General features: G+C 39.9%; 2 protein-coding genes across 9 annotated transcripts in view; one reads left to right on the top strand and one right to left on the bottom strand.

The window, feature by feature from the left end:
- LOC108883866 (amyloid beta A4 precursor protein-binding family B member 1-interacting protein) overlaps positions 1–1,293 on the top strand; it is a 14,731-nt gene extending 13,438 nt beyond the window's left edge. For all 5 annotated transcript variants that reach the window (XM_018677407.2, XM_018677411.2, XM_018677406.2 and 2 more), the window contains one exon: positions 312–1,293. In XM_018677407.2, the coding sequence (XP_018532923.1) occupies positions 312–530 (219 nt within the window). In that variant the 3' untranslated portion in view covers positions 531–1,293. The remainder of the gene's footprint in view (positions 1–311) is intronic.
- On the bottom strand, positions 695–26,258 carry LOC108883867 (abl interactor 1). 4 transcript variants are annotated; one of them, XM_018677413.2, is made up of 11 exons: positions 26,101–26,258; positions 20,240–20,407; positions 14,864–15,040; positions 12,140–12,154; positions 11,294–11,397; positions 10,882–11,022; positions 8,876–8,976; positions 8,257–8,472; positions 6,498–6,587; positions 3,881–4,066; positions 695–3,765 (listed from the first exon to the last, which is right to left on the bottom strand). In XM_018677413.2, the coding sequence occupies exons 1-11, from the start codon at positions 26,215–26,217 to the stop codon at positions 3,590–3,592; spliced, it is 1,491 nt and encodes a 496-aa protein (XP_018532929.1). In that variant the 5' UTR covers positions 26,218–26,258; the 3' UTR covers positions 695–3,589. The 4 variants fall into 4 exon arrangements, with proteins under 4 accessions (XP_018532929.1, XP_018532931.1, XP_018532930.1 ...); XM_018677415.2 differs by lacking the exon at positions 6,498–6,587; XM_018677414.2 differs by lacking the exon at positions 12,140–12,154.

Below are 26,258 nucleotides of genomic sequence, written 5' to 3'. Positions count from 1 at the left end.
GTGGTGAGGGGAGTTTTTTTAAATTCACTTCACTAGTCAGCGCTTTTAATGATGGCTGATCAGTGTGTATACAGAACGCTTTAAAAAAACTCAACAAAATGGTCCTGAACTTAGATAGAAGAAAGTAAAAAGAGCAAAAAATTACATTTAGCAAGGTTTATGAATGAATGTAAAACATTTACATGAGTGTATTCTTAATTCTTAATTTTGCGAATAATGGCTAAATGAGATCACCCTATATTTTAATATTCTTAGACCAACAACGACAAAAACTGTACACTCAAACTCTAAACCTACATCTTTGATTTAAGTCTCATTTACAGACAAATCCAGAAGCCATGCCACTGGGATCAGCCCACAGCCAGGTCCATCTCCATCCAAAATCACAGGTGTTGAAGATTATTCACATGAGCCACCACCTGACTTCATCCCTCCTCCTCCTCCTGGCCACACACACATTTAAGACCCATCCTCACCTCATGTGTCTGGACAAATGTCTTAACCTGGAGCCAGCAATGAGGTGTCAGTAATGGACAGTCTTGTCACTGTACTTTTACATGCCTATGACCCAAAATAGTATATTTCAAAAGTTATTTATTATCAAATCTACAACAATATTTATTTGTTTTGTTTTGGACAAATATATAAACATACATAACAGTATGTTGCAGCTTTAGGAAACAAAACAGTCCTGTTCATTGTTTCAATGAGCTGTTTATTACAAAAAGACTGTACATAAATTTCAATGAACACATCCTATGTACAAACTGAGAGAAGAAGACAAATACCGGATTCTGTTCCCGTGAACATTTAAGTTACTGATCTTTTTTTTTTTTCCACGTTTGATCATAAGAAAAAACACATCAAAGAAAGGCGTCTTGACCTGTGATGCCCTGAAATGCTAGACGTTAAAGTGGTAAACATTACAAAGTTCTGCACGTCAGTGGTTGTCTCATGATTTCTCTATGAAAAAAGTATAAATAAATCCTTTACATACAAACTGCTAATGAACCTTCCTCAGCAGTCTCAGACATAAGAACAAGTTGAATGCAAAGCTAGAAATACATTAGGTAGAAAAAGTTGTTTTCTCACAAAAAATTACCTCATGATGGAAAAAATACAATCAAGAATGGGATGTAGTGGCAAATCATTCACTGTAATGACATTTAGATACTTTCATGCACAGAGGCTCAATAAATACTGTTGATTTGACTGAGTCTTTTCAGGTCTGTGTAGAAACCTGAAAATGTTACCTCTAGATCCATTTCAGAATAAAAGTTCATGTCCAATGCCCGTTATTTTCAAAGTACATATGATTATGTCTGTTTATGTGACTTGTTAGAAACACATATTCTGAGATAAGCATTGGTTTTAATGATATTTGACAGCGAGTTTTATTTGCACCAACAATCACTTTGTAAGAGCAGGCATCTTATTTCGCAAAAGTAGTAGAAATCTGAAAAAGAAAGACTTCATATCAGCACTGTCTTAAAGCCCTCAGGGTTGCATTTCATTCCTTCACTGCAGATCGCAGGTGTCATTCATGTGTAGCACAGACTCTAGACAAAAAAAAACTTAAGTAGCAGACTGATTCTACCTGTAGTACATTACTGCTGAGTCACCTACATTCACTACAATGCAGAAGTGATTGGAGATCAAAAACGACCAATGTTCACCTTCTGGAACAAAATAAGGAGACCTAAAATCCTTAGTTACATTTCTATGTAGAGCAGTCTTGTTTTGAGGTTGTGTGGGTTGGTGATTATGGTTATTGAGCACCAGTGTGAAGCACCACACCATCAACCACTGAAAGAAATGACAATAAATGTAAAGGTTAGTTGATACTGCAATCGGAGCCACGAAGGAAAATCAGAAAGTCATCACAGTTGTCGATAACTAATCAGTGCAGCTATTCCAACACAATGGAAAACAACATGGAAACATACAAGTTAGTCCTTCCTCTGCTTCACTTTCTGAAGCAAGAAACATCTCGGAGCTCTGCTACAGTAGCTGGACAGCATCACCAAATATAGTGACAATGGTAAAAATGATATTGCTGTGACTTAAGAGAAAAATAAATGTTTATACACAGCCACTTTGCCTAGATAAAGTTAAAATGGCACTGTGAGTGATGAATAAAATTAATATTCAAGTAAAAATAAACACAAAAGAAAAAAGAAAAATGAAACCCTTCCAATCTTGGCACCACCTCCACTGACGCTGATGGAAACTCACAGGTGAAACACACTGACAAATGTACTGTACTGGCAGCTTCTCACATTACAGTTTATATACACATTAGAGAACAGAAAGAAACTCCACCAGAAAGAAGAAACAGTTTTCTTTTTTTGTAATGCATTCTATACACTCACTTCACTTCCTTTTTAACAGCATCCCCACCCACACAGAGCATAGTAAATGCACAACTCCAAGTTGCTTTTGTTCCCCCTCTTAAACATCTTGTGATTTGGACATCGACAGCATGGAACATTCAGTCGTGTCCTAATGCACTTGTTGATGTTTGTTTGTCCTTTTCAGGTTTTTTTTTTGATAAGGTCAGATGGATATTTTTGAAAGGAGGGAAGAGTTAGTCTGCTGGTCTACAGTGCAAATGAAGGGTTAGGAGCATCTGTGTGGCATTTTGTCATAGGAATGCCACACTGCCTCATCTATTCAACAAAATCATTGTAATACTTCACTGTCTGGATCTACTGCATACTGTAATTACTGGAAATGTTGACTGCACATGAGGCGCAATCAGAAATTTCAGAGACTGATCCTGCTGCAAACAAATGCAGTGTGAGACAATAATGCACATGCAGCAGGTGCAGGTGCAGGTGCACAATTGCTATTTCACCATGGAACAGAAGTAGCACCATGTTGAAAACCATCATGACTGCGAGCTGTATTTTGGCTGCGCTAGCACAATTGTCGCTCCCCACTCAACAGATTTGGCTCCCTGCGACTTCTTCTTCATTTAAGCTGAGGGATGACACAGTAGAGGAGGCGCGTTTACAGAACGGGATTTCAAGGGAGCCTTCAAAGTGTGGCAGGAGCACTGGGAGCAGTGTTACGCTGATTTCTTCAAAGGGAATGCCCTGATAATATAAATCAAGTATGGTTTTTGCTAGTTATAGGCGCAGTCTCAGAACTTTCTGATAGCACCTTGAATGCAAATTAACACTACATCTAGATTTGTTTGTCATTCTTTTTAATTATTTTATATGTATGTTATTTATTGTGAGGCAGATTGAAAAGTGCTACCGACCACCACAGATGTGAAAGCGGTAGAAAAAAGGGGTTTATCTCCATTTCGTTCACAGTGTAAACTAACAGACCCCAGCCATCCAAAGATTCAGCACCCTCCTTCATTGTGCGACACTTTTTTTTTAAGAGCAGAACAAAACCGTGCAAGCACAAGCCCCCCCAAAAGAAAACCATTTTGTATAAGACTTCACCATGGCACTTCAAAACAGGAGCTGTATGAACTGCTATCGCTGCACTGCATACATCTGTACATCTTCACGGTTCTACCTCTGCTCAAAACTGCAGTGCCATTTTAGGTGGATTTTTTGTTTCTTTTTCTTTTTTAGTCAGCATAGTGCATGATGGACTCAACGTAGTTTCCTGGGAAGAGTCCAGTGACGCCGTTGCAGACGCCCTCGAACCAGCCATCGTCGTTCTTCTTGATTATGTAGATGATGGCTCCCTCCATGAAGGACAGCTCATCCTCCTTGTCCTTGGTGTAGTCATAGATGGCCACAACTGGGACAAGGCAGAAAAACAAATTTGGTGCCAGTGAAAATAAGGTTTTTGCATGGGTGACAAACATGAAAAATAAAATGGTGTCCCCAACTCACTTGTTTTCTCCAGCACTAACCTTTCTCTAAATAAGCCTTGGGGGCCCAGTGGGGGTCTCCGTCAGCATAGGGATCACTGTAGTGAACCACTGCTGCCTCTTCTTCCTCATAGTCCACAGGTGGGGGAGGAGGAGGGGGAGAGGGTTCCTCAAACACACCCATGTCCTCTGGTGGAGGCGGAGGAGGCGGGGCAGGGCTGTCTGTTACTGATGGAGGAAATGGTGGGGGAAAGAGGAAAAAAATGAGGCACAAAAACACAAAAAAGTATAAATCTTTGTCAATTTCAAATTTCCTTTCCCAAGGCTTATTTTTTTATTGTCATTTTTTGTTTGGATTAGGAAAAGGTCAAAAATGGTAAGTCCATCTGTCACAATATGTAATTCTTCAGCTATTTTTGGCAGCAACTAGTCTGAAGGGAGTACAATGGTCTAGATTGTACATATGGTCAGATTCATTTTTTTCAAAATTCTGCAGACAACTCGTCTAAACCAATGGGATTTTTTATGAACCTTGTTACTATGAAGAACTCTGCAGAACTGCAGTTTTACATCGAATGTTATATTAAATGTCCAGTAACTTAACTGTGCACTAGAGGGCAGCTTAGGGTCTTTTTACTTTTTAGTCAGGCAGTCATCCTACAGCAACCACTACTGCTACTGGTAGTTGTATTCAGTGACAATATCAATGTCAAATTGGACTACTTCATTTCATTTTCAACTTCAATTATATTTTCTTCCAACATGAGTAGAATTCTAGTGAGAAAATATTAGGGTCGTTAAAAAGTAGTCAAACTTAGATATGAAGTCTAAAACACTGCAATGAGTTTATAAATTACCCATCATGTGTGTTTTTTTAAAACATGCTAACTAAGACCTAAGCAGACAAAACTTAGAATTGAAGTGTATCGCTGTCAAATATCATTAAAACTAATGCTTATCTCAGAATATGTGTTTCTAACAAGTCACATAAACAGACATAATCATATGTACTTAAACGTGTATTACAGTCAGCTTAAGTCTGTGCCGGAAGACCTGGACGTTCAGAGGAACAGGACACAGCATTTCTGTCTGTATGTTCACACAAATATGGTGTGGTAAAATGGGTGGATCAGTGTTTTACAGTAAGTGTGAGTTAAACGCTTGACCTGACCCTGACGCGCTTCCACTTGTCTTACAGTCTTCAGTCTTTGAAACACAAAGTGTCCTCTTAGAGCAGGACTCCAGTTTAGAGAAGAACTGCACATTTTATTTCACTAATTCATAAGCCTGCTATTACAATGAGGAACTAGTGATAAGGCAGCAGAAGAACGACTGTAATGAGAGCTAAAAAAGCTTGGATTTTATCAGTACTATCCATTACCCCTTTTAAGGTCTGTAAATACATCACATTTGTGAGTGTGAGTATATAGTTGGCAAGGAGTTTATCTGACTGAAATTCCTGTAAAAGCCTGTGACAGTAAATTACAATTTACAGACAGAAAAAGCACAATTGCTATTAAAACACATTTAAAAAGACTTGTGTTGGCACCTGCAAGTTTTTACTGCTAGTAATTAGGTAATATAAAAGATCTGTTTTGTGATTTGTTTTTGTATGAGACATCAGTGTTTTCAGTGCTCTGACCTGCTTTGGATTGTGCCACTCTATCTGTTCAGTCAGGGTAGGAACTGCTGCTCATACTAACTAGCCAGTTCTTCTTCTATTTACACGCTAATTCCTGTTTCTGCTGCTGTAAATGTAAAATGCATCACTTTGCATGTGACAGAGGACTTCTACATACACTTCACTTAGTCATACAGCAAGATTCACTTATATTAGTATTCTCTATTCTTCATCTGACTGTATGACTCATCCAGTAGTGTACTTTGCTTCAGTGTGATGGCAGACTTTATTACGCTTGACCAGACAGGTACAGACAGTTCAACATCTCCACACAGCTGCATCTCTGCAGACAGGCAGGCAGTGAATCAGGACACGGCATACAGGTCACATTTTCTCTCCTCCGTGGACAGAGTGCAGGACGCACGCTTTCAGTGGTCCATCCATCACTATGGCAACAGACAGACATCTGTGGGCCGTGCGCTCCCCCACAACCCCACATACAGTGCAGGAGAAGGTGTGCTGATTGTAGCAAGCCACAGAGCGTAGTGTAACTGTGAGGCAGTGTGTGGATGCTGAGACAATATCAGAGGATTAAAAAGAGATCTGATGAAGAGGTATCTCCAGACATGTATATGTATAAAGCTAAACTGACAGATTTGATGACAATACCTGTACAAATCACATTTTTAGTGCAATCAGGGTAAGCATTTCCTTTCTAATTCCAGCTCTTTTCTTGCATAAGTCTCAGCAATTAAAGCTACAGGCGTGCTAGCTGATTGATCGGTTGAATATCTGTTTATATGCCATTGGGTGTTGTTGCTGTACCATTTGCTGACATTTAAAATGTTGTTGTTTGTCCAGTCCCACCTGGTCCAAGTGTCATCTTTATAAGCATCTGACTTCTTCATGCAGAAGATTTTTGGAAATTCACAGCAGGTACATGCACATGTGTGTATATGTGGTATATTTGTACATCCAACTGCACTTATAAATCTCCATAAGTGTAGATGCATATCTATGTATGTGTTGGGTACTTACTGCTCTCCTGCATTCTGGCCACAAAACCGGTCAGAGGGATCTGTGGGGTCAGCTGGACCATGGGAGGAGGAGGTGGAGGAGCCACAGACACTAGAGCAGCAACACCCACAGAAGCAGAAGGAGAAGCAGAGAGATCGAGAGCGATGGTGGACAGAGAGTATATGACAGAACAAGAAAAGAACAAAAGACATCATAGAGGAGAGACAGTCCAAAAGTAGAATGGAGGAGGAGATGAAAAAAGAAAGAGACAAAAAGCTTGTGAGCGAGCGAAACAGTGCAGGAAGCATTGCTGAGCAACTGATTTACACATTTCCAATCAGTGTTCTTTTGTGCTGCGTTTTTCAAGCTGGGCTAAAGATGCATTCATCTCATGTCAATCTGAGAATCCACCTCATCAGCATCTGTTTTAAGTCAAAAGCAAAGGCTGTAGGCAGTGGAAGTGGTACAAAGCACTATACACAGACTCAAAAACATAATGGTGGCGAGGAGATAGTGCAGTAGCAGAGATATTTGTCCTTAAAAAGCATTTACAGGTAAAGGCTGCAGCATCTGAATCTGATCCAACTCAGAATTTAATTAAATGCTCATTAGAGTGGTATGTGTGGATCAAGAGCAACATTAACTAAATTAACTTGTATCTGTATAATCTCTTTCTTTAGCCTCTATAAAGGAGCTTTTTGGTCTGCTGTCTTTAAAAAGGAGATAAATGGATCGACAAACAAAGAGAAACACAGCTGTCCTCGCTCAAAGACATGATGTCACACACATGCAGGCCAGGTCTGACTCATAAATCACATGTAATGGAGGGGCGTCTGTAATCTCACTGGGCAGTAACGTCTTATTATTCCACCCAGCTCTCACCGCAGAGCCGCATCCATCCACAGCTACACCCTGTGAAATCAATGAGCTCCCTCATGTACCGGAACCAGCTGTTTGTGCTGTAAAACTTCTATTACAGCTGCCTGAAATTCAAACGTATCCTTTACTTCAATTAAATTTCAATGACAGCGATGATATGATGTCCCAGTTTTAGTCCCTGGTTGATGCAGCTCTGCATCATTGTCTCTCTCTCTTCCCAGACAAGACAAGCAGCTTCCTTCTCCTCCTCCTGTGTTTTGTGCCAAAGAAGATGCTTGTCCTTTGAGAGAGGAACCATTAGAGGAGAATGGCTCCGAGTGATGCCTGCCAAAATAAATTCTACTCTTCTGACAGAAAATATGCATATGTCCTGGGTTTCCCCTTGTCTCGCAGCTGTTTATGTGTTTTTCTGCCTTGAAATGCCTCCTGCCTGTCTGTCCTGAACAAAAAAAACCTTCTCCAGCTGACTAAAGTGATAATGTCATAACTCAATTAGAAATGATAATGAAACGCTCCGCACAGCAGTGTTGAGGTGGGAAGGTTTCAACAACCCTGACTTTAGTAATTAGGGGTCATCATTCATTTTCATTCCCCTGTGGAAAGGCTAGCCCATGCATATCTCTCAGGCCCAGAGGATAGGTTTAGCTGCTGAACAGCAGCTAAGGGAAGCCAAATTCTAAATCTAAGTTTCATTATATTTAGATAACGCTTCTCAAGCAGAATCATATTCCCTCATACAACATTGAAAATTAACATAATATTTAAAAAAAAAAACATGGTAACATTAATTTATTTACTTCTTGTACCAAAAAACTATTTGTACACACCAAATCTTCACACCAAACCACAAACTATAACAAATTTACATTATGGACAGTTTAATGCACTAAATCTGAGTTACCTGAGCTCTGTGAGTAAGCGGGGCCCCCGTTGATGTGAGGCTGCTGGGAGGAGACGGAGGGTGCGCGGCGGTAGGTGCCGGTGGCCGACACCATGGAGGCCGAGGAGGTGGTGGAAGAGTTGTGGCGGGAGATCTGGCGGGAGATGGTGCCAAACTGGGACATAGGGATGGGGCCCAATCCGGGGCCCTGGGGCACCGAGGCTGAGGACGTCGCCACTGTGGGAGAGGGTTAGGGTTAGGGGTTAGGGTTAGGGAGACGTAGGCACACAGGATTAAAACCTCAGTCTGATAGGTATAAATATTTAGAGTAGTTTTAATGATAAGTAAGCATTCATTTTTAGTATCTTTCCACACAGAGTGGTACAATGAGAGGATTCAATTTGCCTTAACCACTTTATCACTTCTAAAGCACTAAAATAAGGTCTAAATGAAGCTAAATTAAATTTTACAAAAATTAACTTTCAGATTTATAGGAAATTTTAATTATATCATTCATATTCTTATCTGTCCAAGTGACACACAGATTAAGGAGATACAGAGAAGAGCCCACAACTTGTGTACACAGCAGTTTAAATAGACACTTGTGATGAGTAGTAAGGTTACAGATCCTGAGGCTCACCTTGTCCCAAACTGGGAGGGGAGGGGGTAGGAACTGCTAAAGGGACACCAACTCCACTGCTGCCACTGTTCTCCCTGCCTCCGCTACCCCCACTGCTGCCACTGCAGAGAGAGAGAGAGTGAGTGTCTTTATGGTGATCATTAGAGGATGTGTGAGACAAACTTAATTACATGACAGCGGTTGACATCCTATCATTACTCTCTCATCTGTCATTCTGTCATAACAATATTCCTGTCACTGTGGCAATAGATTCGGTGAACATGCTGTGTGCACCATCTGGAAACATTCACATGTGAATATTGGGCACCAATCTGGCAGCAGTATAACAAAAACCAAACTGTAGCTCTGATTGAGGGAGTGGTCAGACTTTGCCTGAAGGTGCTAAAGTGTAAAATCTGAACAGTGATAACAATTATTTTTGCATTATTAAAAAAACAAACAAAAAAACAATAAAACATTAAAACCAAAACCTGTATTTTTTTCAAGAGAGAATTAACAACATCCCATTTGCAAAAAACGGGTAAGTGGATTTTTAATAGTAGATACTGCCTTCTTCTTCATCTTCAGAAACACCAGAACTAGCACAGTGACATATTTTTTTGTGTTGGCTCAATAATCCAGCACATTGGAAAAATTAAACAGCGATTATACGGTTAATGGTCCGACTTTTGGCTTCAACCGATTTATTTTCATACTAAGTGACCAGTACTCCTGTCTTTGTCCTGTGTGTCATCCAACATTTTTCACAAAACTAAGACAAAACTATGAATAGAGCAGTATCAAAAGTGGATAGCTGTGGCTCAGGTGGTAGAGGGGTTCATCCATGAGGTTGGTGGTTCAATCCCCAGTTCCTCTTGACCACATGCTGAAGTGTGCTTGAGCAAGATAGTGAACCCCAAATTGCTCTTGATGATAGGCCAGCACCTTGCTGCTATTAGTGTGTGAGTGTGTGTGTGTGTGAATGAAAAACATAAAATGAAAATGTATATTTTATAAATTTATAGAAAGGAGTACTACCTCAACACCTTGCATTTTTAGTTAATTCCCCTGATTTTAGAGAAATATTTCTCTCTGAATTACCCTGAATACTAGATATTCACCTGTAAATAAATACTAAAGGTAATACATGAGATGGATATATAGTTGTAAAGTAACTACAGCTGTAGTTGAAGACTCACAGCATAATACACAACATTTTGACTTCACACAGTAGGGAAAGCACAGGTGTTACTAATTTTTATTAATGATAGCTCTGCTCTGCTCAGTAAACAATGACAGTGTGACACTGAACCAGCATGCACAATACCACGACCCTGAAACTGGAGCAGCTAAATGCCATCATTAACTTTATCATTTACACCTGTGCTTTTCCTACTGTCACATGTCAAAATGACTGCTGTAAAAAAGGACTGTGGAAAGGCCATGCACACCCACACAGGTGTTTTCACTTATTCTGGCTGATTACATGTCTTCTCAGGCTTAAGTTTATTTTCCTGAAGTCAACATACTACACACAGAATACTGCACCAAAGTGTATTCGTAAGAGTTATTCTGCCCTAACAGGTGAGTCAAAACGTTAAATGTCTGTTAAATGCAGCTTGTACACATGAATACAGTCCTGAGAAGACGTCTCAATAGGCAGTAAGTGCAAACACTTGTTTTAAGTGCAAACACCAAGTGTGTGTAGGCCAGTAAGTCACAGGTAATTCAAGTTCTAATTGTTTTTATTCATTGCACATCATTTCACTGTTTATACTAATAACAGAGCAGTCTGTCACTTGTACACTTAACTTTGTAAGTTTCGTGGTTTGAGCCTCACAGCTCTGTTATACCCCGATTGCATGTAGAGTGCAGAATGTGACCAAATAGGCTGCAGTGTGCAGATGTGGTCAGTGTGTATATACACTAAATTCACACCTTAAACAGCTCAGATCCATCAAGTATAAAGGTCTCCAAACATAGATTCAATGTCAGTTTCAAAAATCAGAAGAGAGGGTCTGTGCTACCTGTGTGTCCTGGGCCTCTGGTTGAGTGAGGCTGTGCGTGCAGGGCTGTGCTGGCTGCCCAGTCGGGCCGGGCTTGTCATGTAGTCATTAGGCACCACTGGAGGCTTCACTGGCTCCAGTGTCTTGTAGGGAGTGTTACGCCTGGACAGAGATACAGATGGATAGAGAACACAATTAATTGAATGTTTTTACCAAGTGAGACAAAGTACAAAATCATTTTTTAGGCCTTTACAGACTGTGCTAATGGAACCATGGTCAGGCGGTCCTGGTGTTATAAACATCCACTGTGAAATGTTTGAACTGTTCCAAAACACTATGACACTATAGAGCTGTAGGACTGGTGTCTATACAGATAACTAATATTACTGACTGAATTAAATGCATTTTAAAAACTATTGCTGTAACTTCTTACCCCAGGGTGCCACGACCAGCCATGGGGGGGCTTGGGGGTTTCTGTGTTGGGGGGTTGGTCCTGGAAAGCGTCCCTCCTCGTCCTGCTGCATTGTTCCCATGTTGCTGGAGGACCAAAGACGAGTTAAAACACTGCTTGTGTAATCTGTATAGCTGACACCAGTGTTTCCCATGCTGCTAAACATTAAGGCTGAGGAATCACTTAACCTGATAATGATTAAGCAAATCTTGGATTAATTTTAAGTGAGTATTTCTTCTTTAGTTTTAACTGAGCAAACACAGGCACAAAGGCTTATCTGTCCCACAACCAAATATTAGGAATAGGAGACAGAGAGATATTAAGGGAGGACACACAGACACAGAAAGCTTTAGGCTGGTGCCTAATTTTGAGAGGATGATACTCACTGATTGATGTAGGGATGAAGAAATACCGGACATACAGATATGTGGTAAAGAGTAAATACTGTAAATAATAAATATATTTAATATCTTTCTTTCATTTACTGTAACATGCTACAGATATTATGTTCAACCTAGCATATTGATGGTAGAATTTCATACCATGTCTATACTCGGAATAGTTTTGTTGAAAAAGGTGTAATAATTACAGCTAGTGACCTTGTGACAAGAAATTTAAATACTGTAATGTGTGATGACACTGCTTTGTTGCATGGAATCATATTTGTTCCATCAAAACTCAACTCCATATCATCAAAATTTTAAATTCCTGTGGATGTTCTACAAATGAAAGACAATTTCAATGGGTGTGTGGACACCTTGGTACTGTACCTTTTCGTTTTATCAATAGATGATTTAAAAAAAGAAGAGAAGGACAGCCATGTCTTACCTTGGCCTTAAGCCACTGAGTGCAAGCAGGCAAAAAGAGAAGACAGAAAACAAGACAGGCTCATTGGTTAATGGGGTAATGGTTAAAAAAGTGAGTAATATTATTATTATAGTGATAGCAAGCGTGAAATATAAGCATTTTGCATGTACTATTCTTCATTAATTAATTCTCACATTCAGTATATAGAGTGCAAAGAGTGTCATAAAGAAATAAAGATATATTTGAAAATACACCCGTGGAAAATACAGTATATCCTTTTTAATGTGTGTCGTATGTGTATTTGTGAAAAACAAACATTTTTGTTGTTTTGCTTTTTTAATCCAATCATACTGAATAATAAATAAATCTGAATGTGTGAGGTCTGAGTATACATTGTCAGGGATATAGTACAATACAAGACTGTGGATATTTGTATAGTGGTTTTGGTCTCGGTTTCAGAAGCATTACACCCCTACTCAAAATTGCCCATAATTAATTTTCAACTAACTGAATGATCAACTAATTGTCTCAGCATTTATCTCTCAACTCATGTTGTGTCAAGTTTTATGAGGAGTTATTACAATATTTAGCAGCTTATGTGTTCAATAAACACTGTGTGGGCTGATCAGCTTGAAAAGTAATTTTTAGAATTCAATTTTACAATTACAAATTTATACACTCACACAAACACCTGCCTGCCAGAAATGTAACCCACATCATTTTATACACACATCAAAAATAAGCAATCATTTCTTTTATTCCACTTTTTGTGTGTGTGTGTGTGTGTGTGTGTGTGTGTGTGTGAGCCTGTGCATCAGTGTCTAGACGTATGTTACAGACTGTAATCAGAACAAGAGTTACCTCAGTCATTAGACACACTAGAAATAATGAGCAGTGGCTTTACTACACGCGGCTGTGCTGACGTTTTTAGTGTTGCTCTGAGAAAAAAAAACACTAAGGCACACTGAGGTCATAAATAACAGGAGTGAGGTGCTCAGACTGCCAGAGCAGCTGAAACTATGTCACCCTGGTAACTGGCAGTAATGCCAATAAAGGCTATTATGGCAGAGGGGTGAGCACAGTCATCCGTAAATGTGTGAATAGGTCTTTCCATGCACGAGTCTGACTTCCCATCTACTCATGGGCGAGTTCCCCTAGTTATGTGGATGAAAGGCAGAGGGGTGGTGGTGATCATGCCTTGTATGCTTTAGGGAATCCACCATAGCCAGGAGGAAATAGGCTGTAAAGATGGAGTGCTAATAAGCTGCTTTTCCCCATGCAGCAGGAGCACAAAATGAACATGTATCTGTATGAAAACAAATACACAAACACATGCATACATTAGTACGCTACTCTTAGAGTTCTCTATATTTCTGTCCAGGGGCTGGTGCAGTAGTGAGTATGAAATGATATCAATCCTTGATCCTGAATTATTTACAGGCATGTGTAAGAGGGAGAGAGAGTGTGTGTGTGTTCTGGGGGAAAAATATGGAATATGATATGCATTTCTGTCTGCAGTGAGCTAGACAAATGCACATCCATGAACACACAGAGCCACACACAGACACACACTAAGCCAGACAGAGAAATCACAGAGAATTCAAAATGAGTCAGGGAGTCTTCAGTCCCCAGAAGTTTCCTCCCTTCTTAAAATGATCTAAACCTGATCAAAAAAACTAAGCTTGATTAAATTAAAGGTGCTCCCCAAATGCAGAAATCAAGCATAATTAAAAATGAAAAAGGGTAGACTGATCTGTGCTGATTTCTGCAGAGATCCATCATTTGCAGCATCCATGAATGATTCTTAATTTGCATAGTGGGCCATGACAAATGTGCCTCAGTGTGAGCCAGCTCTCAGAGGAGGAAACACTCGCTTTTGAATTTAAATCAGCGGATGAAATCAGTAGACTGCCACTATCTCAGCAGAGACAGACGGAGGGAGAGGGATGAAGAGGCCAGCTCAAACATGCTGAAATTTATGACACCGACAATCAATGCACATAACTGTGTGTACACACTGACGCACATGCACAAACACACAGAATGATGTATAAAAGACGAAAAGAAGAAGAGGGGAGAGGAGAGGAAAGAGCAGATGGATCATGGGGAGAGAGAATAAAAAAAATTGAATAATGAGCCGGAAAGGGGTTGAAAGAATATTTTCCCACGATCGATTCAATAGGGGATGTGATGGTGTGAGTAACTCTTGGCCAAGATGTCTTTTTCTTGCTCACACTCTGGACTCCACACACAAACACCCACACTCCTAATAACTTCCAGCTTAGGAAGTTGTTACTCTGCATGAGCAAAATCTTGGACAAGCAAAACGTTTTTAGCCACAGTCAGCTACCAACTTAGCATCTTATTCTTGGATGAGTGTTTGTTACATTTCTTTGCGTTTCTGTACTTAATTAATTAAAAGACCAGTGTATTGATTGGCCCGTGGTGTGAGTGGATGTGTGCGAGTGAATCGTGGAAGCAGACAGTCAGCTTGTTCACATGAACGTGCCAGGCGTGAACTTGACTAAGTATGTGTTTTCCGGGTCTCACAAAGTTGACATTAGAAAGACAATATATCAAAGTAATGACTTTGGGATTTAGCTGCAACAGTCTGGCTGTGGTGAAGCTAGAATAGTGTTGCTTCTGCAACATAGATAACAAACATCCTGACATTTATTGACCTATAAATCTGCTTTGACTAAAGTCAGGGCTTTTATTTTGAAATAAAGACCAAAGGAATCTTACTTTGACACCGTGTCCCACATCATCCAGCAGTGTGTAATCGATGGGCTTTCGAATGTAGCGCACCGGCCGCTCCATGTTGCCCGGGGCGATGATCTTGTGGGTGCGAGAGGTGTTTTTGTTTGTGGTCAGGATGCCGATCTCCCGACGTGCCACCTTCTCTTTATGAATGTCCACAGTCTGCAGGAGAGAGATGGAGTGAGTAATTGAGTGGTGGGATACAGACAGACATTGACGGTCTGCTCTGCATACTGGTAACTCTCCAGATGCCTTCATTTCGACTCAAAGAGCTGCCTTTATTTAAAACAGGTTATTATTAGACATAGGCATGATTTCTAATATTCTCTGTCTTGTAAACATATTTTTAGCTATTTTGTAAATATATTTCCTCCCTGTTGCTTGTTAGAGTAATTTGCTTTTAATGCAAACTCACCCCCTCTTCCATCTGTTTCACATTAAAAGCTTCCTAGGAGCTCAGAGGGCACAATCACCTCCCTCCCCTTCTATGGGAGGATTTTATTATGAAATATTATTTTGAATTTTTAGAAACCCAAGTGGTTGCAGTTTCCTCTTTTTTAAGCACATTTACTGTTCAAATATGTACTATTTTTTTAAGCATATTGACTTTCATTTGAGATCAAGTGATGATTTGAGTGCCAGCATTCACTAAAGAATTTAGAGTAGCAATTGCTGTTTTCAGGTATGGTCTATGCACAGCAAATCTATATTTAACACCTGCTATGATTACACTAATGTGTTTCACAGGTCAACCCTTTCAGCCCATATTGTGTGAATCAATTAAGAACAGAGAACAGCAACATTAACATGTACACTCAGTTCGTTCCTCTGTGTTTTTTTTTTAAATCCCAAGGCCTCCCACTGCCTGGACAAACACTCTGGGTCCATCCTTCTGAACTCCTACTAACCCACTATTCTCCTCCATTGGCCTATACCCTGGGGCCCTTTTGACAAAGCTCTCCTTTAACCCCTCGCTCCAGGACCTATTGAAAATACCAATGACCTCCATCTCTTCTGCAATTACAGTCATCATCCCTCACAGCACCCACTCACAGCAGGCACCCACAAGGACTGGCCTTCAATTTATGAATGATAGATGAAACTGGAAGGGGTAACGGATGTGCGGAGTGAGGGAAAGTTCTGAATGAGGGAGGATGGAGGGCTTCATCTGTGGAATATGAGGTCACATATACATATAACCTGTTACAAATCTTATTTATTTATATGTAAAACTATGTTGCTAATTCTACATGCACTGCAGCTCATTAGGCTATAAAAGACGAATTTGTGCTTCTGTATGTGTATGTATGTGTATGTGTATGTGTATGTGTGTGTGTGTGACTGGATTTTCTGTCTGTAAATCTTTTTCTTATGTGTGTAAGACCCACACAGCAACAAGGTCACACATCAATCACCATTCGTACACTTCTTCCAGTCGACCTGACAGTCCCACTGCTGCAGCCGCCTCTCTCTGGGTGCTGGAGATGAAATATCCAACTGAGAGATTCAAAGTCTGATAGGTGCTGTGAAGTTGACCCGCAACTGCCGCCCCTCTCCTTCTGCGCAAAAACACTCTGCTGCATGTGAGATATATATAGAGAACATGCTAGACTCTTTTTTTAGGAGAGGAAACTGAAGCGACACGCCCAGCTTCAGCTGGGAAGTAAGAAAAAAAAAAGACCCGCCTATTTCCTGCCAGTGATAGGCGAGTGGAGGTGGAGTGCAGATAAGAGAAAGTAAAGAACAAAACTCAGAAAGACAGAGAGGTACAGACACACACACAGAGACAAGATAGAGAATATGTAAAACTAGAAGCCTCAAGTGAACTGCCATGATCAAAAAGACATAGTGAAGAAAGGTAGGTGTTGATGGGATAGATGCTAAGAACATGAACTTTATAGACTCCAGATTTAGGCCTACTTTGTTTTAACAGTACACACACTGCACAGCAAACAACAGATGCTGTGACCACACATCTGTTGTTTATTACCATTTAACAACAAATAAATCTTGACAATGGGGAAATATAAAGACAGCAGTGAAGTAATCATGGTACACATCTGCAAGTAGATAACTAGATCGTCTCAGCTTTATCTCAGCATTTCCACTGCAAGCAGATCACTGAAAAAAGGTATCATGGAGAGGTAATCTTTATGAAACATCTAGACATAATAACGGTTACCTAATTGTTGACGAGAGACCCCTGTCTGCCCTTCTTGCGCTCTCTCTATCTCATTTTCTTTTGTAATCTCTTTACACTAATAAACATCTGGCTGTCTGCTTGATCTCTGTAGTGAGTTTTTCTGAGAACAGATACAGCTGTGATGGATCTGCTGGATCTTTACAGTAGTTTCAGCCAAATACATCTCTTTAGCAAACAATTATTCTCTGCAGCACAGCAGAACAAGCTGTAGACATGTTTGCTGTTGCTGAAGTGTTGCTGGCAGGAGGAAAATATGATGTATTCTGAAGTGAGATTCCAAGGCATGTCAACAGATGTGTGATTTCATACATCGATGATCTCATATATGGCTTAGTAACAAGTCTACAAATTCAGAAAATCCTACTGTGGACACTAATATTCTGGGGTTATGGATGAAACCTCACTTTCGCTTTTTTTTTTTTTTTTTTTCATTTACACCCACATATAATTTTAGGTTCTCTCTGTACTTGAGAGGATTTGACCAATTGAAACAGATCTCAAAGAGGCACAAGTGTGTCACTGAGTTAACAAATGACAATTCTGGATAAAAAAGGAAAGAGATGACTCAGAAGCAAACTGGCAGACAGAGCTCAAGGAAATGGAAAAGAGGGGTAAAGTGACTCAGGGGAGGGTCTTTTATGTTTTCCATGCCAATAGAATCAAAAAGAAGCAGTTCTATTTTGTTTACTGTTGCACTGGTTTGGGATCAGACACTATAACTGAATGTACCCACAACCATTCAATTTAGCTGATATACCCACAAAGAGAAGAAATGGCCTGCCACAGCTATGCTTTGATTAAACACGCTGTTGTATTGCATTTAGGTAGCAGCCCATCTTGGATAATTTTGTGACAGCCGTCTCTGCTGTGGGCTTTCAAATCCTACAGAGATGGGACTTGGATTTGGCAGTGAGTTTGGCTATCTTCCTCTTTCTAATCCCATTTAACTCTTTCAAGTCAGGACAATTTGCACAGCCTAAGCCAGAAAAATACTTGGCACAACTGAGCAAGTTATAATTTAATTTTGTGGGCACATCGCTGCTAGAATAATGAATTTACGCCCTGGAGAGGTGTATGAGAAGCATGTAGAAGTAAATTCAGTTCTCTCTCTATTTAAGCAATTTGAGGCAAATCCAACCAATTTGTGCCCTGGCATATCTACATTGGGACAGCAACATGGATCTCCATATGATAGCACCTTTTTCATATTTTCAAGCAACCATGTCAACTGGATTGCCCTTGGAAGCCTACATGAAGTAAGTTGGCTTGACTTAGGTTGGACACGGGCTGGTAAGATAACAATACTGCATCATTTGCTTATTGCTTATTGTAAGCACAAGGCCAAGAGACACTGTGGTGCCTTTGCTTGTCATAGAACAAAACGTATGATTTTGAAGCTCCTTACACAAAGAAATTAGATGTAGCATTCTCCTGTATCTTATCAGGGCTTTCCATTAAAAAATAATAATACTGCTACACTGTCCTGCCCTCCTGTAGCACAATTATTCCTGTACTGACATAAGGTGCTAATTGTATATTCATTTTAGTATACAGTGTATTGGTTGAATTATTCACATGCAATAGAAGGAAAAGCACATGTATTAATAACTTCTCTAATAGCTTCATTTGTTTTTCCTGTTCTAGGGCACTTGCATTGTGCATGTGGGCTCATACTGGCTTGACCGTGCTTTTCTGCCACGACAAGTCAAAATGGCTGTTTTGAAAAAGTTGTATTTTGAACATGATGAACAAACTGAAGCTGATGTAAGTCTCTTCCTTGATTCTTAGAGACAAACTTCCAGTTAAGTGACCATACTGATTCAACAATTTCTGCACCAGTGTGATGTCAAGTGTTCACATCAATGTGTAAGGCTCTTTGGTGCTATCATATCTGCAGGAGACATTTCAAAGAGGGGTACATAAAGAATCACTGACCATATCTAAAGGATCAATAAAAGACTTTCACTCATCATTAGAGTGAAACTACCTCAGCTCCATGCAGAAGCCCATGGAGTACAGAGGAAGCTGGAAATGCTAACCAGGCGAGAGTGCTGGCGTCAGGATTTCACTTCATCCCTGACAGGCTTAATGAAGCACACAGGGAGAGGACAGGGACATTCACTGGCTGACAGGCAGGGGTGGCCGCATGAAGCGCACAGAGAGGGAAAGCATCAGATAGAGAGAGGACTGCTGATAAAGCAAGAGGGACTGAAGAGGGGCTGTGGAGGTTTGGCAGCTCCAGCATGATCCATGCCCCTGCCATATCTGTCTGTCTCTATAATGTGTGCACTATGACACAGAATAATATCAGCCGGCATGTATTCTAATGTTCTTGAATACGCATCTTCTACAGTAAACAATCAATTACAGTCACATGTTGATCCACCAGTATTCTTATATAGGATACTGAGGGTATGAAAAAGTGAATAGTGAATACCACAAGTTCTCAAATTAGCTGGTATTTTAACACCCAAATACAACAGCATAAAAACAAACAAACAGTCACATCATTCTACTGCTCTTTTCTGTTATTCACAGATTAATGTCAATGGCTACTTCTTAGCATTTTTTCTTTAATCACTGTTAAGGAACAGTCTGTGACAATTAAGATGGAAGGATTGAGCCCTGTGAGTGACTCAACTGCTTTTAATTTGAAACATCTGTTCAGGAAATGCTGAGTATCAATTATAGGAGTTTAGCAATGATCAAAAAATGGAAATAAATCAAAGTGAGTTTGAGTAAAAACAGAATTTTGTTAAGAGATGAGACAGAGGTGGAGAGTATGACAGCTCTGTTGTTGTACTGATGGAATCAGTTCAGTGTAAATGCATATCATGCTGGATTTATCGAGACAATGAGTAAGGGAAGTTTTGAGTTTGCATTCACAGTAAAGGACTATATCTAATATAATTCTGTTTTACATAAAGACCTGGTTAACACTGCAGTTGAGGTTAATTAATTCCTCTGCTATTAGTTGAGAATTAACATAATTTGTTCCTATAAAGCAAAATCCTGTAAACAAATTGTTCAGTTCAATTCGTTGTGATCCTCACGACTTTTCTGTTGATTGTTATTTCAAGCCAAATAAAAAAAGAGCTATTGCATTTTAATAAACGAAAAATGCATTGCATTTTATTGTCTGGGGCCATGGTGTGTACCTGGGAGATGTGGTTGATGGAGGATTCCATGCGTCGTAGTTGTGAGGCCTGGATGTCCAGCAGCTGCAGCACATTGTTAGCTAAGGCATTGATCTGGTAGGCCACGCTGGCCAGAGACTGGGTGGTGTAGGCCTTGGTCTCCTCCAGGGCCTTCTTCTTGTCTTGAGCCTGGCAGTGAGAGGCAAGAGGGATACACAGGAAGAGAAATCAGAAGTCAGAAAAGCCAGTGGAAAGATGTGTGGGTGGAAGAAATGGAGAAGTTGCCACAGGGAAGTTAAGGTATAAGGTCCAAAAAAGTCAAGAGGAAATGGTGCACTCTCATTGTTACTCGTCTATTAGTTGAGTGAGCAGAGGGTGAGAGGGCAGTTTTTTCTTTTTTCTACAGGGAACTGTATTTGACAGGACCATTCATTCTCCACTGTTGGAGTGCAATGCTCTGTTAAAATCTGAGGGGGAAGTGAACAAGAGTGTATGATTCTCTGGGGGAACAACTACTGTGGAATGCTAAGCAGCCTGGAATCAGACAACAATAACTTCCGAATAACTTAGATGAACAACATGGGACAGGTGCATCGTGGGAGTTGTGCCCAGTGAACAGGAATGCCAAAACATTTCCTAGGATCCCAAATCTCTACCCGGCTGCACAAATCTGTTTCTGGACACCTTTAAATAGCAACGGGACTCAATGGACATATTTATAGTTTGGAAACAAAACAGGGATAAAGCAACCACACAGAGAGCCACTCCAACAGGGGACAGTCAGTCATTGTAAAGAAGCAGGACAACAACTGACAGTCATTTTCAGTATGGTTTATTGTATTGATTTTCTTTTTCCTCATTAATGCTTAAAATACCCTCAGTTTGTTTGGTGTGTGGGGGCTGTAATTACACACTGTAACCACAAGAACTTGAATGTTTCGTCAAGTATCAAAATGTTCACAATTTTCATCATCCAGCTAACTGACTGATTGGCTAATCTTTTCAGCTGTTGTTGCCCCAAGTTTTACCTCAGAGTAGGACTTATTATCTATGAAACCTTGTGGAGCAAGAAGAAACTGTTTTTAAGAATACACTGAATCACCATTTTCAACACTCACAGCTGTGCAATAAAGTGAATGATGACATCTTGTAGCTACTTCATACTTGTGCTGTAGACTCAACATATCCAAAAGGTTAATCTAGAAATTGTGATAAGTGAAAAATGTAATAAATATATATATATATATATATCATAAAATAATCCACAACACTCTTGAGTATATGACTTGCTACTTTTGTACACACAAATACAAAAGAAAATACTTGAATATACAATGCATAATGTTTTATTAGTTTTTTAGTTTTTATTTTGGGAAATACATTTAGTAGCTCTCTTGTAAGAGTTAGATGAGAGGACTGATATCACTCTCATGTCTCTGCATCAAATATGAAGCTACAAATCAAGAGACAGATTAATCAAGGCAGGTCAATTTTATTTATATAGCGCCAATTCACAACATAAGTTATCTCGAGGAACTGTACATATAGAGCAGGTCTAGAACATACTCTTTATCTTATATAATTTACAGAGAGAAACCCAACAGATCCCACCATGAGCAGCACTAGGCGACTGTGGCAAGGAAAAACTTCCTTTTAAGAGGCAGAAACCTCAAGCAGGACCAGACTCAGGGTGGGCGGCCATCTGTCTCGACCGTGTAAGTGTAGCTTAACATAAAACCTGGGAGAAACAGCAAGCTTGGCTCTCTCCAAAGTTCAAAATATGCCTATATGTTTGCACCTATATAGCTTCATTTGTGAAAAAAATAGAAGCCAAGTTACACACCAGAACAGGCTAGCTGTACCTGTTTCCCCCTGATTCCAGTCTTTATGCTAAGCTAATCTAATCATCTCCTGGATCTAGCTTCCTTTTCACAAACAGTATGGTATAAATCTTTTCATTTAATTCTTAGCAACAGCACCCATATGCACATTTTTAAAAATGGTGAACTACACCTTTAAAGGTGTTAAATACCAGCTTTATCTGTTGCCTCTTGAACTGTTCAGTCACAATGATTATTTTGTGCCTGGTTTTAAAACTCTGATCTAGTGTTCCTGTGAATTCAAGTGCCACAAAGAAAAAACACTATGATTTACCTGCTGTTACCAAACAACAATTTGGGGTGTGTGTGGTAGTAGAGTGCCATCACCATGACATAACTTTACAACATGACCACCTGCTAACTTGCAAAACACCTGCAGCAACAATATCTGTTGCTGATGTCTGTTGGGACCTGCAGGTCAGCCACTGCCACGCACAGAGGAGGCAGTGGTGGAAACACTGCAGGCTTATTCAGCACCAGTCCGTCTTCATACCTGAGCTTGGAAAACGCTGAGTTGTGTATATTCCAAATGACATTTTCAGATTGCTGAAACACCCTGCAGAGTCACATTTTGCTTCTCTCCTGAGTTACGCACCACAATTTGAATATATACCAACAGAGCGCTGAGATGGTTACATATTCATGAATACACATAAACAATAATGTCAGACAGAAATACACACTGTTATCTTTAACACACTGCAATGCATGCAGAGGGGGTGTTAGCAGAGATTTAAAGAGAGGATAAAACTTCCAATACAGTCAAACTAATTAAAATAGTCTGAAAATATCTTGCATAGAAAACCCCTGGCAATAACAGCCTACATCTCCCCAACACACACTGTTCATTACGGATCTCTCTCCCTGTCTTACTCTCTCCCCCTCCTGCTTTGAGATATTATGTTTCGTATTAAGCTTACAAAAGGCTTTTTGTGAGCACTCCACTTGGAATTCCTTTTTTGTTAAGCACCAGACTCAACATTAACAATATAAAAATAATAATAAAATAAAGCAATTTGAGTGTCATCACAGTGAACATGAGGTCTGATACTGGATACTGTGCACCTCATGAGTCATGAATGAAAAAGTCATGAGTCAGAGGAGTAAGGGGCTGAGATGGGGATTTTGGTGTGGTAGTAGAATGATGAGCTTCCATCTAACACCTTATTCTTCACATACCTTCTTGCAGAGAGAAGAAAAACTGTAAATTTCTCTCATAATTGGAAAAATAACTGATATTGACATCTATTGGTACATTTAGAGAGTACTGGTCAAATACATTAACTGGTGCTTTGTGGGTGTGTAAACCTAAGTGTTAAGATCCATTTACACCAATAGAAGCACAGGCCCATCTGTATCCAAAAAACAGCATGATTTCATTGTTGGATGTTAAAGCAGATTTAATTCAAAGAGTTGCTATTTTAGGTCTTAAGAAAAGTATGAACAAAGCTGAGTTCTGCTTTCACGCCACCAAAACTTTTGTAGGTGACAGTCTGCCAGTTTTTCACATGGCCCATTTTAAACATCTCATCTAAGAATAAAACTCTTAATTCTGGATTTACATATCAGGGCAGGCATTGTCAGTTATGGTGTATAATTCTGGTATTCCAGTTGATAGTGTGAACACACAGCTGCATTTGTAAACTGCTATCCCCACAGGATTATGCAGATATATCCTACAAAAAGACAACCAGGTATTATTTTACATCGGTGACAATAGTATGTGACAAAGTAGGCTAAACTAACTTGGACCAAAAAGCTCAGTGTAGAACTGAATTCAGAATACAGAAACATATTCCACTTATCTTAACACTCACAATCTGTTGAGCTGCAGTAATGGCATGCAAAGCCTCCTTACTCCACATTCCCTGTTGTGTTTGTCAAGTATGTTTATATGCATGCAGGATTCTAGCTAATGTTTTTAATGTCCCTGAAGAAATCATTATTCGGGAGAAGCCACATACAAGCATCTTCATATTCCAGACATGACTATCTTGCTGTAATAAACAAACACAAAAGTCTACATGTTGCAGTAAAAGAGTGCCACAACAGTATATGGCTCTGAAAATCAGCCATAAAGGAGATGAAAATCCCCTCAAAAAACAAAAGGCTGTATGTGTGTGTGTGCTTGAAATTAGATTTTGAATCAGACCATACTACAATGGCTTAAAGTTCAAACCTCTTGGTGCCAGGTCTCTAGACTGAAACAGTAACTCTAACCTATTGCTGATAATAGCAGATAAATTTACCACAACAAGCATAACATTTCCTCTTAACTGTGTCAGCTAAATTTGCTGCTAAGGTATATGCACCTATGAAACTTTAAGTAAAATCTGGCAATAGAGTAAAACATTTAAACTCTCTAGTAGCTTTCTGCATAATTATACTTGGATGAGCATACTGAATCACAGAGCGGTGTGTGCTTGTCAGTATCTAGTAAGTGTGCATTCAAGCAGAGTAACCTACATTGCATTTCTTATGACAACCGCGGTGAAGTGATCTGACATGTTATTACGGCAAACATGGTGGGTTTTTCTCAGCACCACAGTCAAAAAAAATACAAAGGTGGAGCACAGTGGGGTTTCTGGTTTGTGCCCATCTGTCAACAGACACAACTGTTCACACCAGACCATTCAGCCTACCGATGGTCTACAGTGTCAGCTCACACACACCCACATTTACTGAACACACTCACACCACACCAGAGTAACGAGGTGATGAGGTGTACTGAGAGTAACTCTTCAGGCTAGATATCCCCAACCATTTTTGAAAAATATTTTAACTACATTAGGCTATCAATAGTATTTTTTATGAGAATCATATCATCATGTTGCTGAACCACCTTATACAATACTTTGAAGGTGGAGAGATGACACTGGCTACAATGTGGCTTCTCTTCAAAAAAAGTTCATTCCAAAAACATGAATAAAATGTTCATAAAAGTAAAACTTGAGGTCCTCATGCCCTGGTATGACCCAACTGCTTTTCACATCTGATTCATCCCACTCCTGACACTGATTTTCAGTCTAGCTATGCAAAGTCAAGCAGGCACACCTATCATCAACCTGCACCATGCATTTGATTACAAGCAAATAATCCATGGACACGTTCTGAATGAGCCATGTTTTCATTACTGATACATAATGTGTGTGTCTTGATTAGCTTGACTATACACCTAGAATCTTACTTGTGCTTTTCTTTAAGGACCTGGCCTACATAATGACATCCAGCGTTAAGCTACCAAACATATGAGAGATACATGGAGCCTGTGTTAATGGCTAATGGGAGTGAATATCAAATGGAAATCGTTTTAACAGTCTTAGTAAGTAGGGTGTCTTTACTCAATATGGCACAGTTATAATGAGTTTATAGTGACTAAGCGTTTAATGGCGTTTTCTATTTCTTTTTCTGGTATAGTCACATCCATAAATACATCGCTAAATAGTTACCGTTTCGCCAGGTTTTGAATTGTACACGAGTAAAATGGCTTTTTACAGATTTTATTCGCTCATTTTTCCTTTCAGACGCTCTTCTGTGGCCTAAACGTGTGGCGCCTGTTTGGTTTAAGTCGTGTAAAAATGGATAAATGTATATATATGGGGGGCGAGATTGTGTTCAGTCACAGGTACCTATCAGAGAATACAGTCAATGACAAACCACTTGGTCATAACAACGACACACCCTCTGAAAGCCCCCAGCAGCTCTCTCTCCGAACACAGCCTTTAAATGTGGTCACGGCTCCGGTACACGGGGCCGACCAGCCGAAACTAGAAAATATCGAAATACGGCCATGCCTGACACAGCACCGAGCTGCGGCTGTATCATTGTGCCGGGAGAAAAGGCCACTCCGGTTAGCTAGCGGTTTGAGGATCCCTTTCGTTGCGACCAACATTTCCTGTGCCTGTGGTTTCACTCACTTCTACTAACGTTACCCAGCACCGCAGACACGACGGAGATTACGGATAAATTTATCACATTTAACGGCCGTTACAAATCTCCTACCTGAACATAATTGTTTTCACAGTATTCCGCGACCCGGGACAGGTTCTGGTAGCTTTCCACAAGCGCTCTTTTACCGGCAGGGATTTCCTCCTCTAATAGCATTTGTAGCTCTGCCATCTTACATCCCTTTGCATTTCTCTCCTCTCTGTCCTTTTCAG

This window comes from Lates calcarifer, linkage group LG4 (genome assembly GCF_001640805.2).
Source record: "Lates calcarifer isolate ASB-BC8 linkage group LG4, TLL_Latcal_v3, whole genome shotgun sequence".
Classification (NCBI taxonomy): domain Eukaryota; kingdom Metazoa; phylum Chordata; class Actinopteri; family Centropomidae; genus Lates; species Lates calcarifer.
The sequence above is the reverse complement of the archived record's forward strand: the minus strand, read 5'-3'. Positions and strand labels throughout refer to the sequence as shown.

Coding starts and splice junctions, on each gene's coding strand:
- LOC108883867 (XM_018677413.2), bottom strand. CDS start 26,217: ATGGCAGAGCTACAAATGCTATTAGAGGAGGAAATCCCTGCCGGTAAA. Junction 15,041..20,239: donor CCATCAACCACATCTCCCAG/GTACACACCATG, acceptor TCTCTCCTGCAG/ACTGTGGACATTCATAAAGA. Junction 8,977..10,881: donor CAGAGGCCCAGGACACACAG/GTAGCACAGACC, acceptor CTCTCTCTGCAG/TGGCAGCAGTGGGGGTAGCG.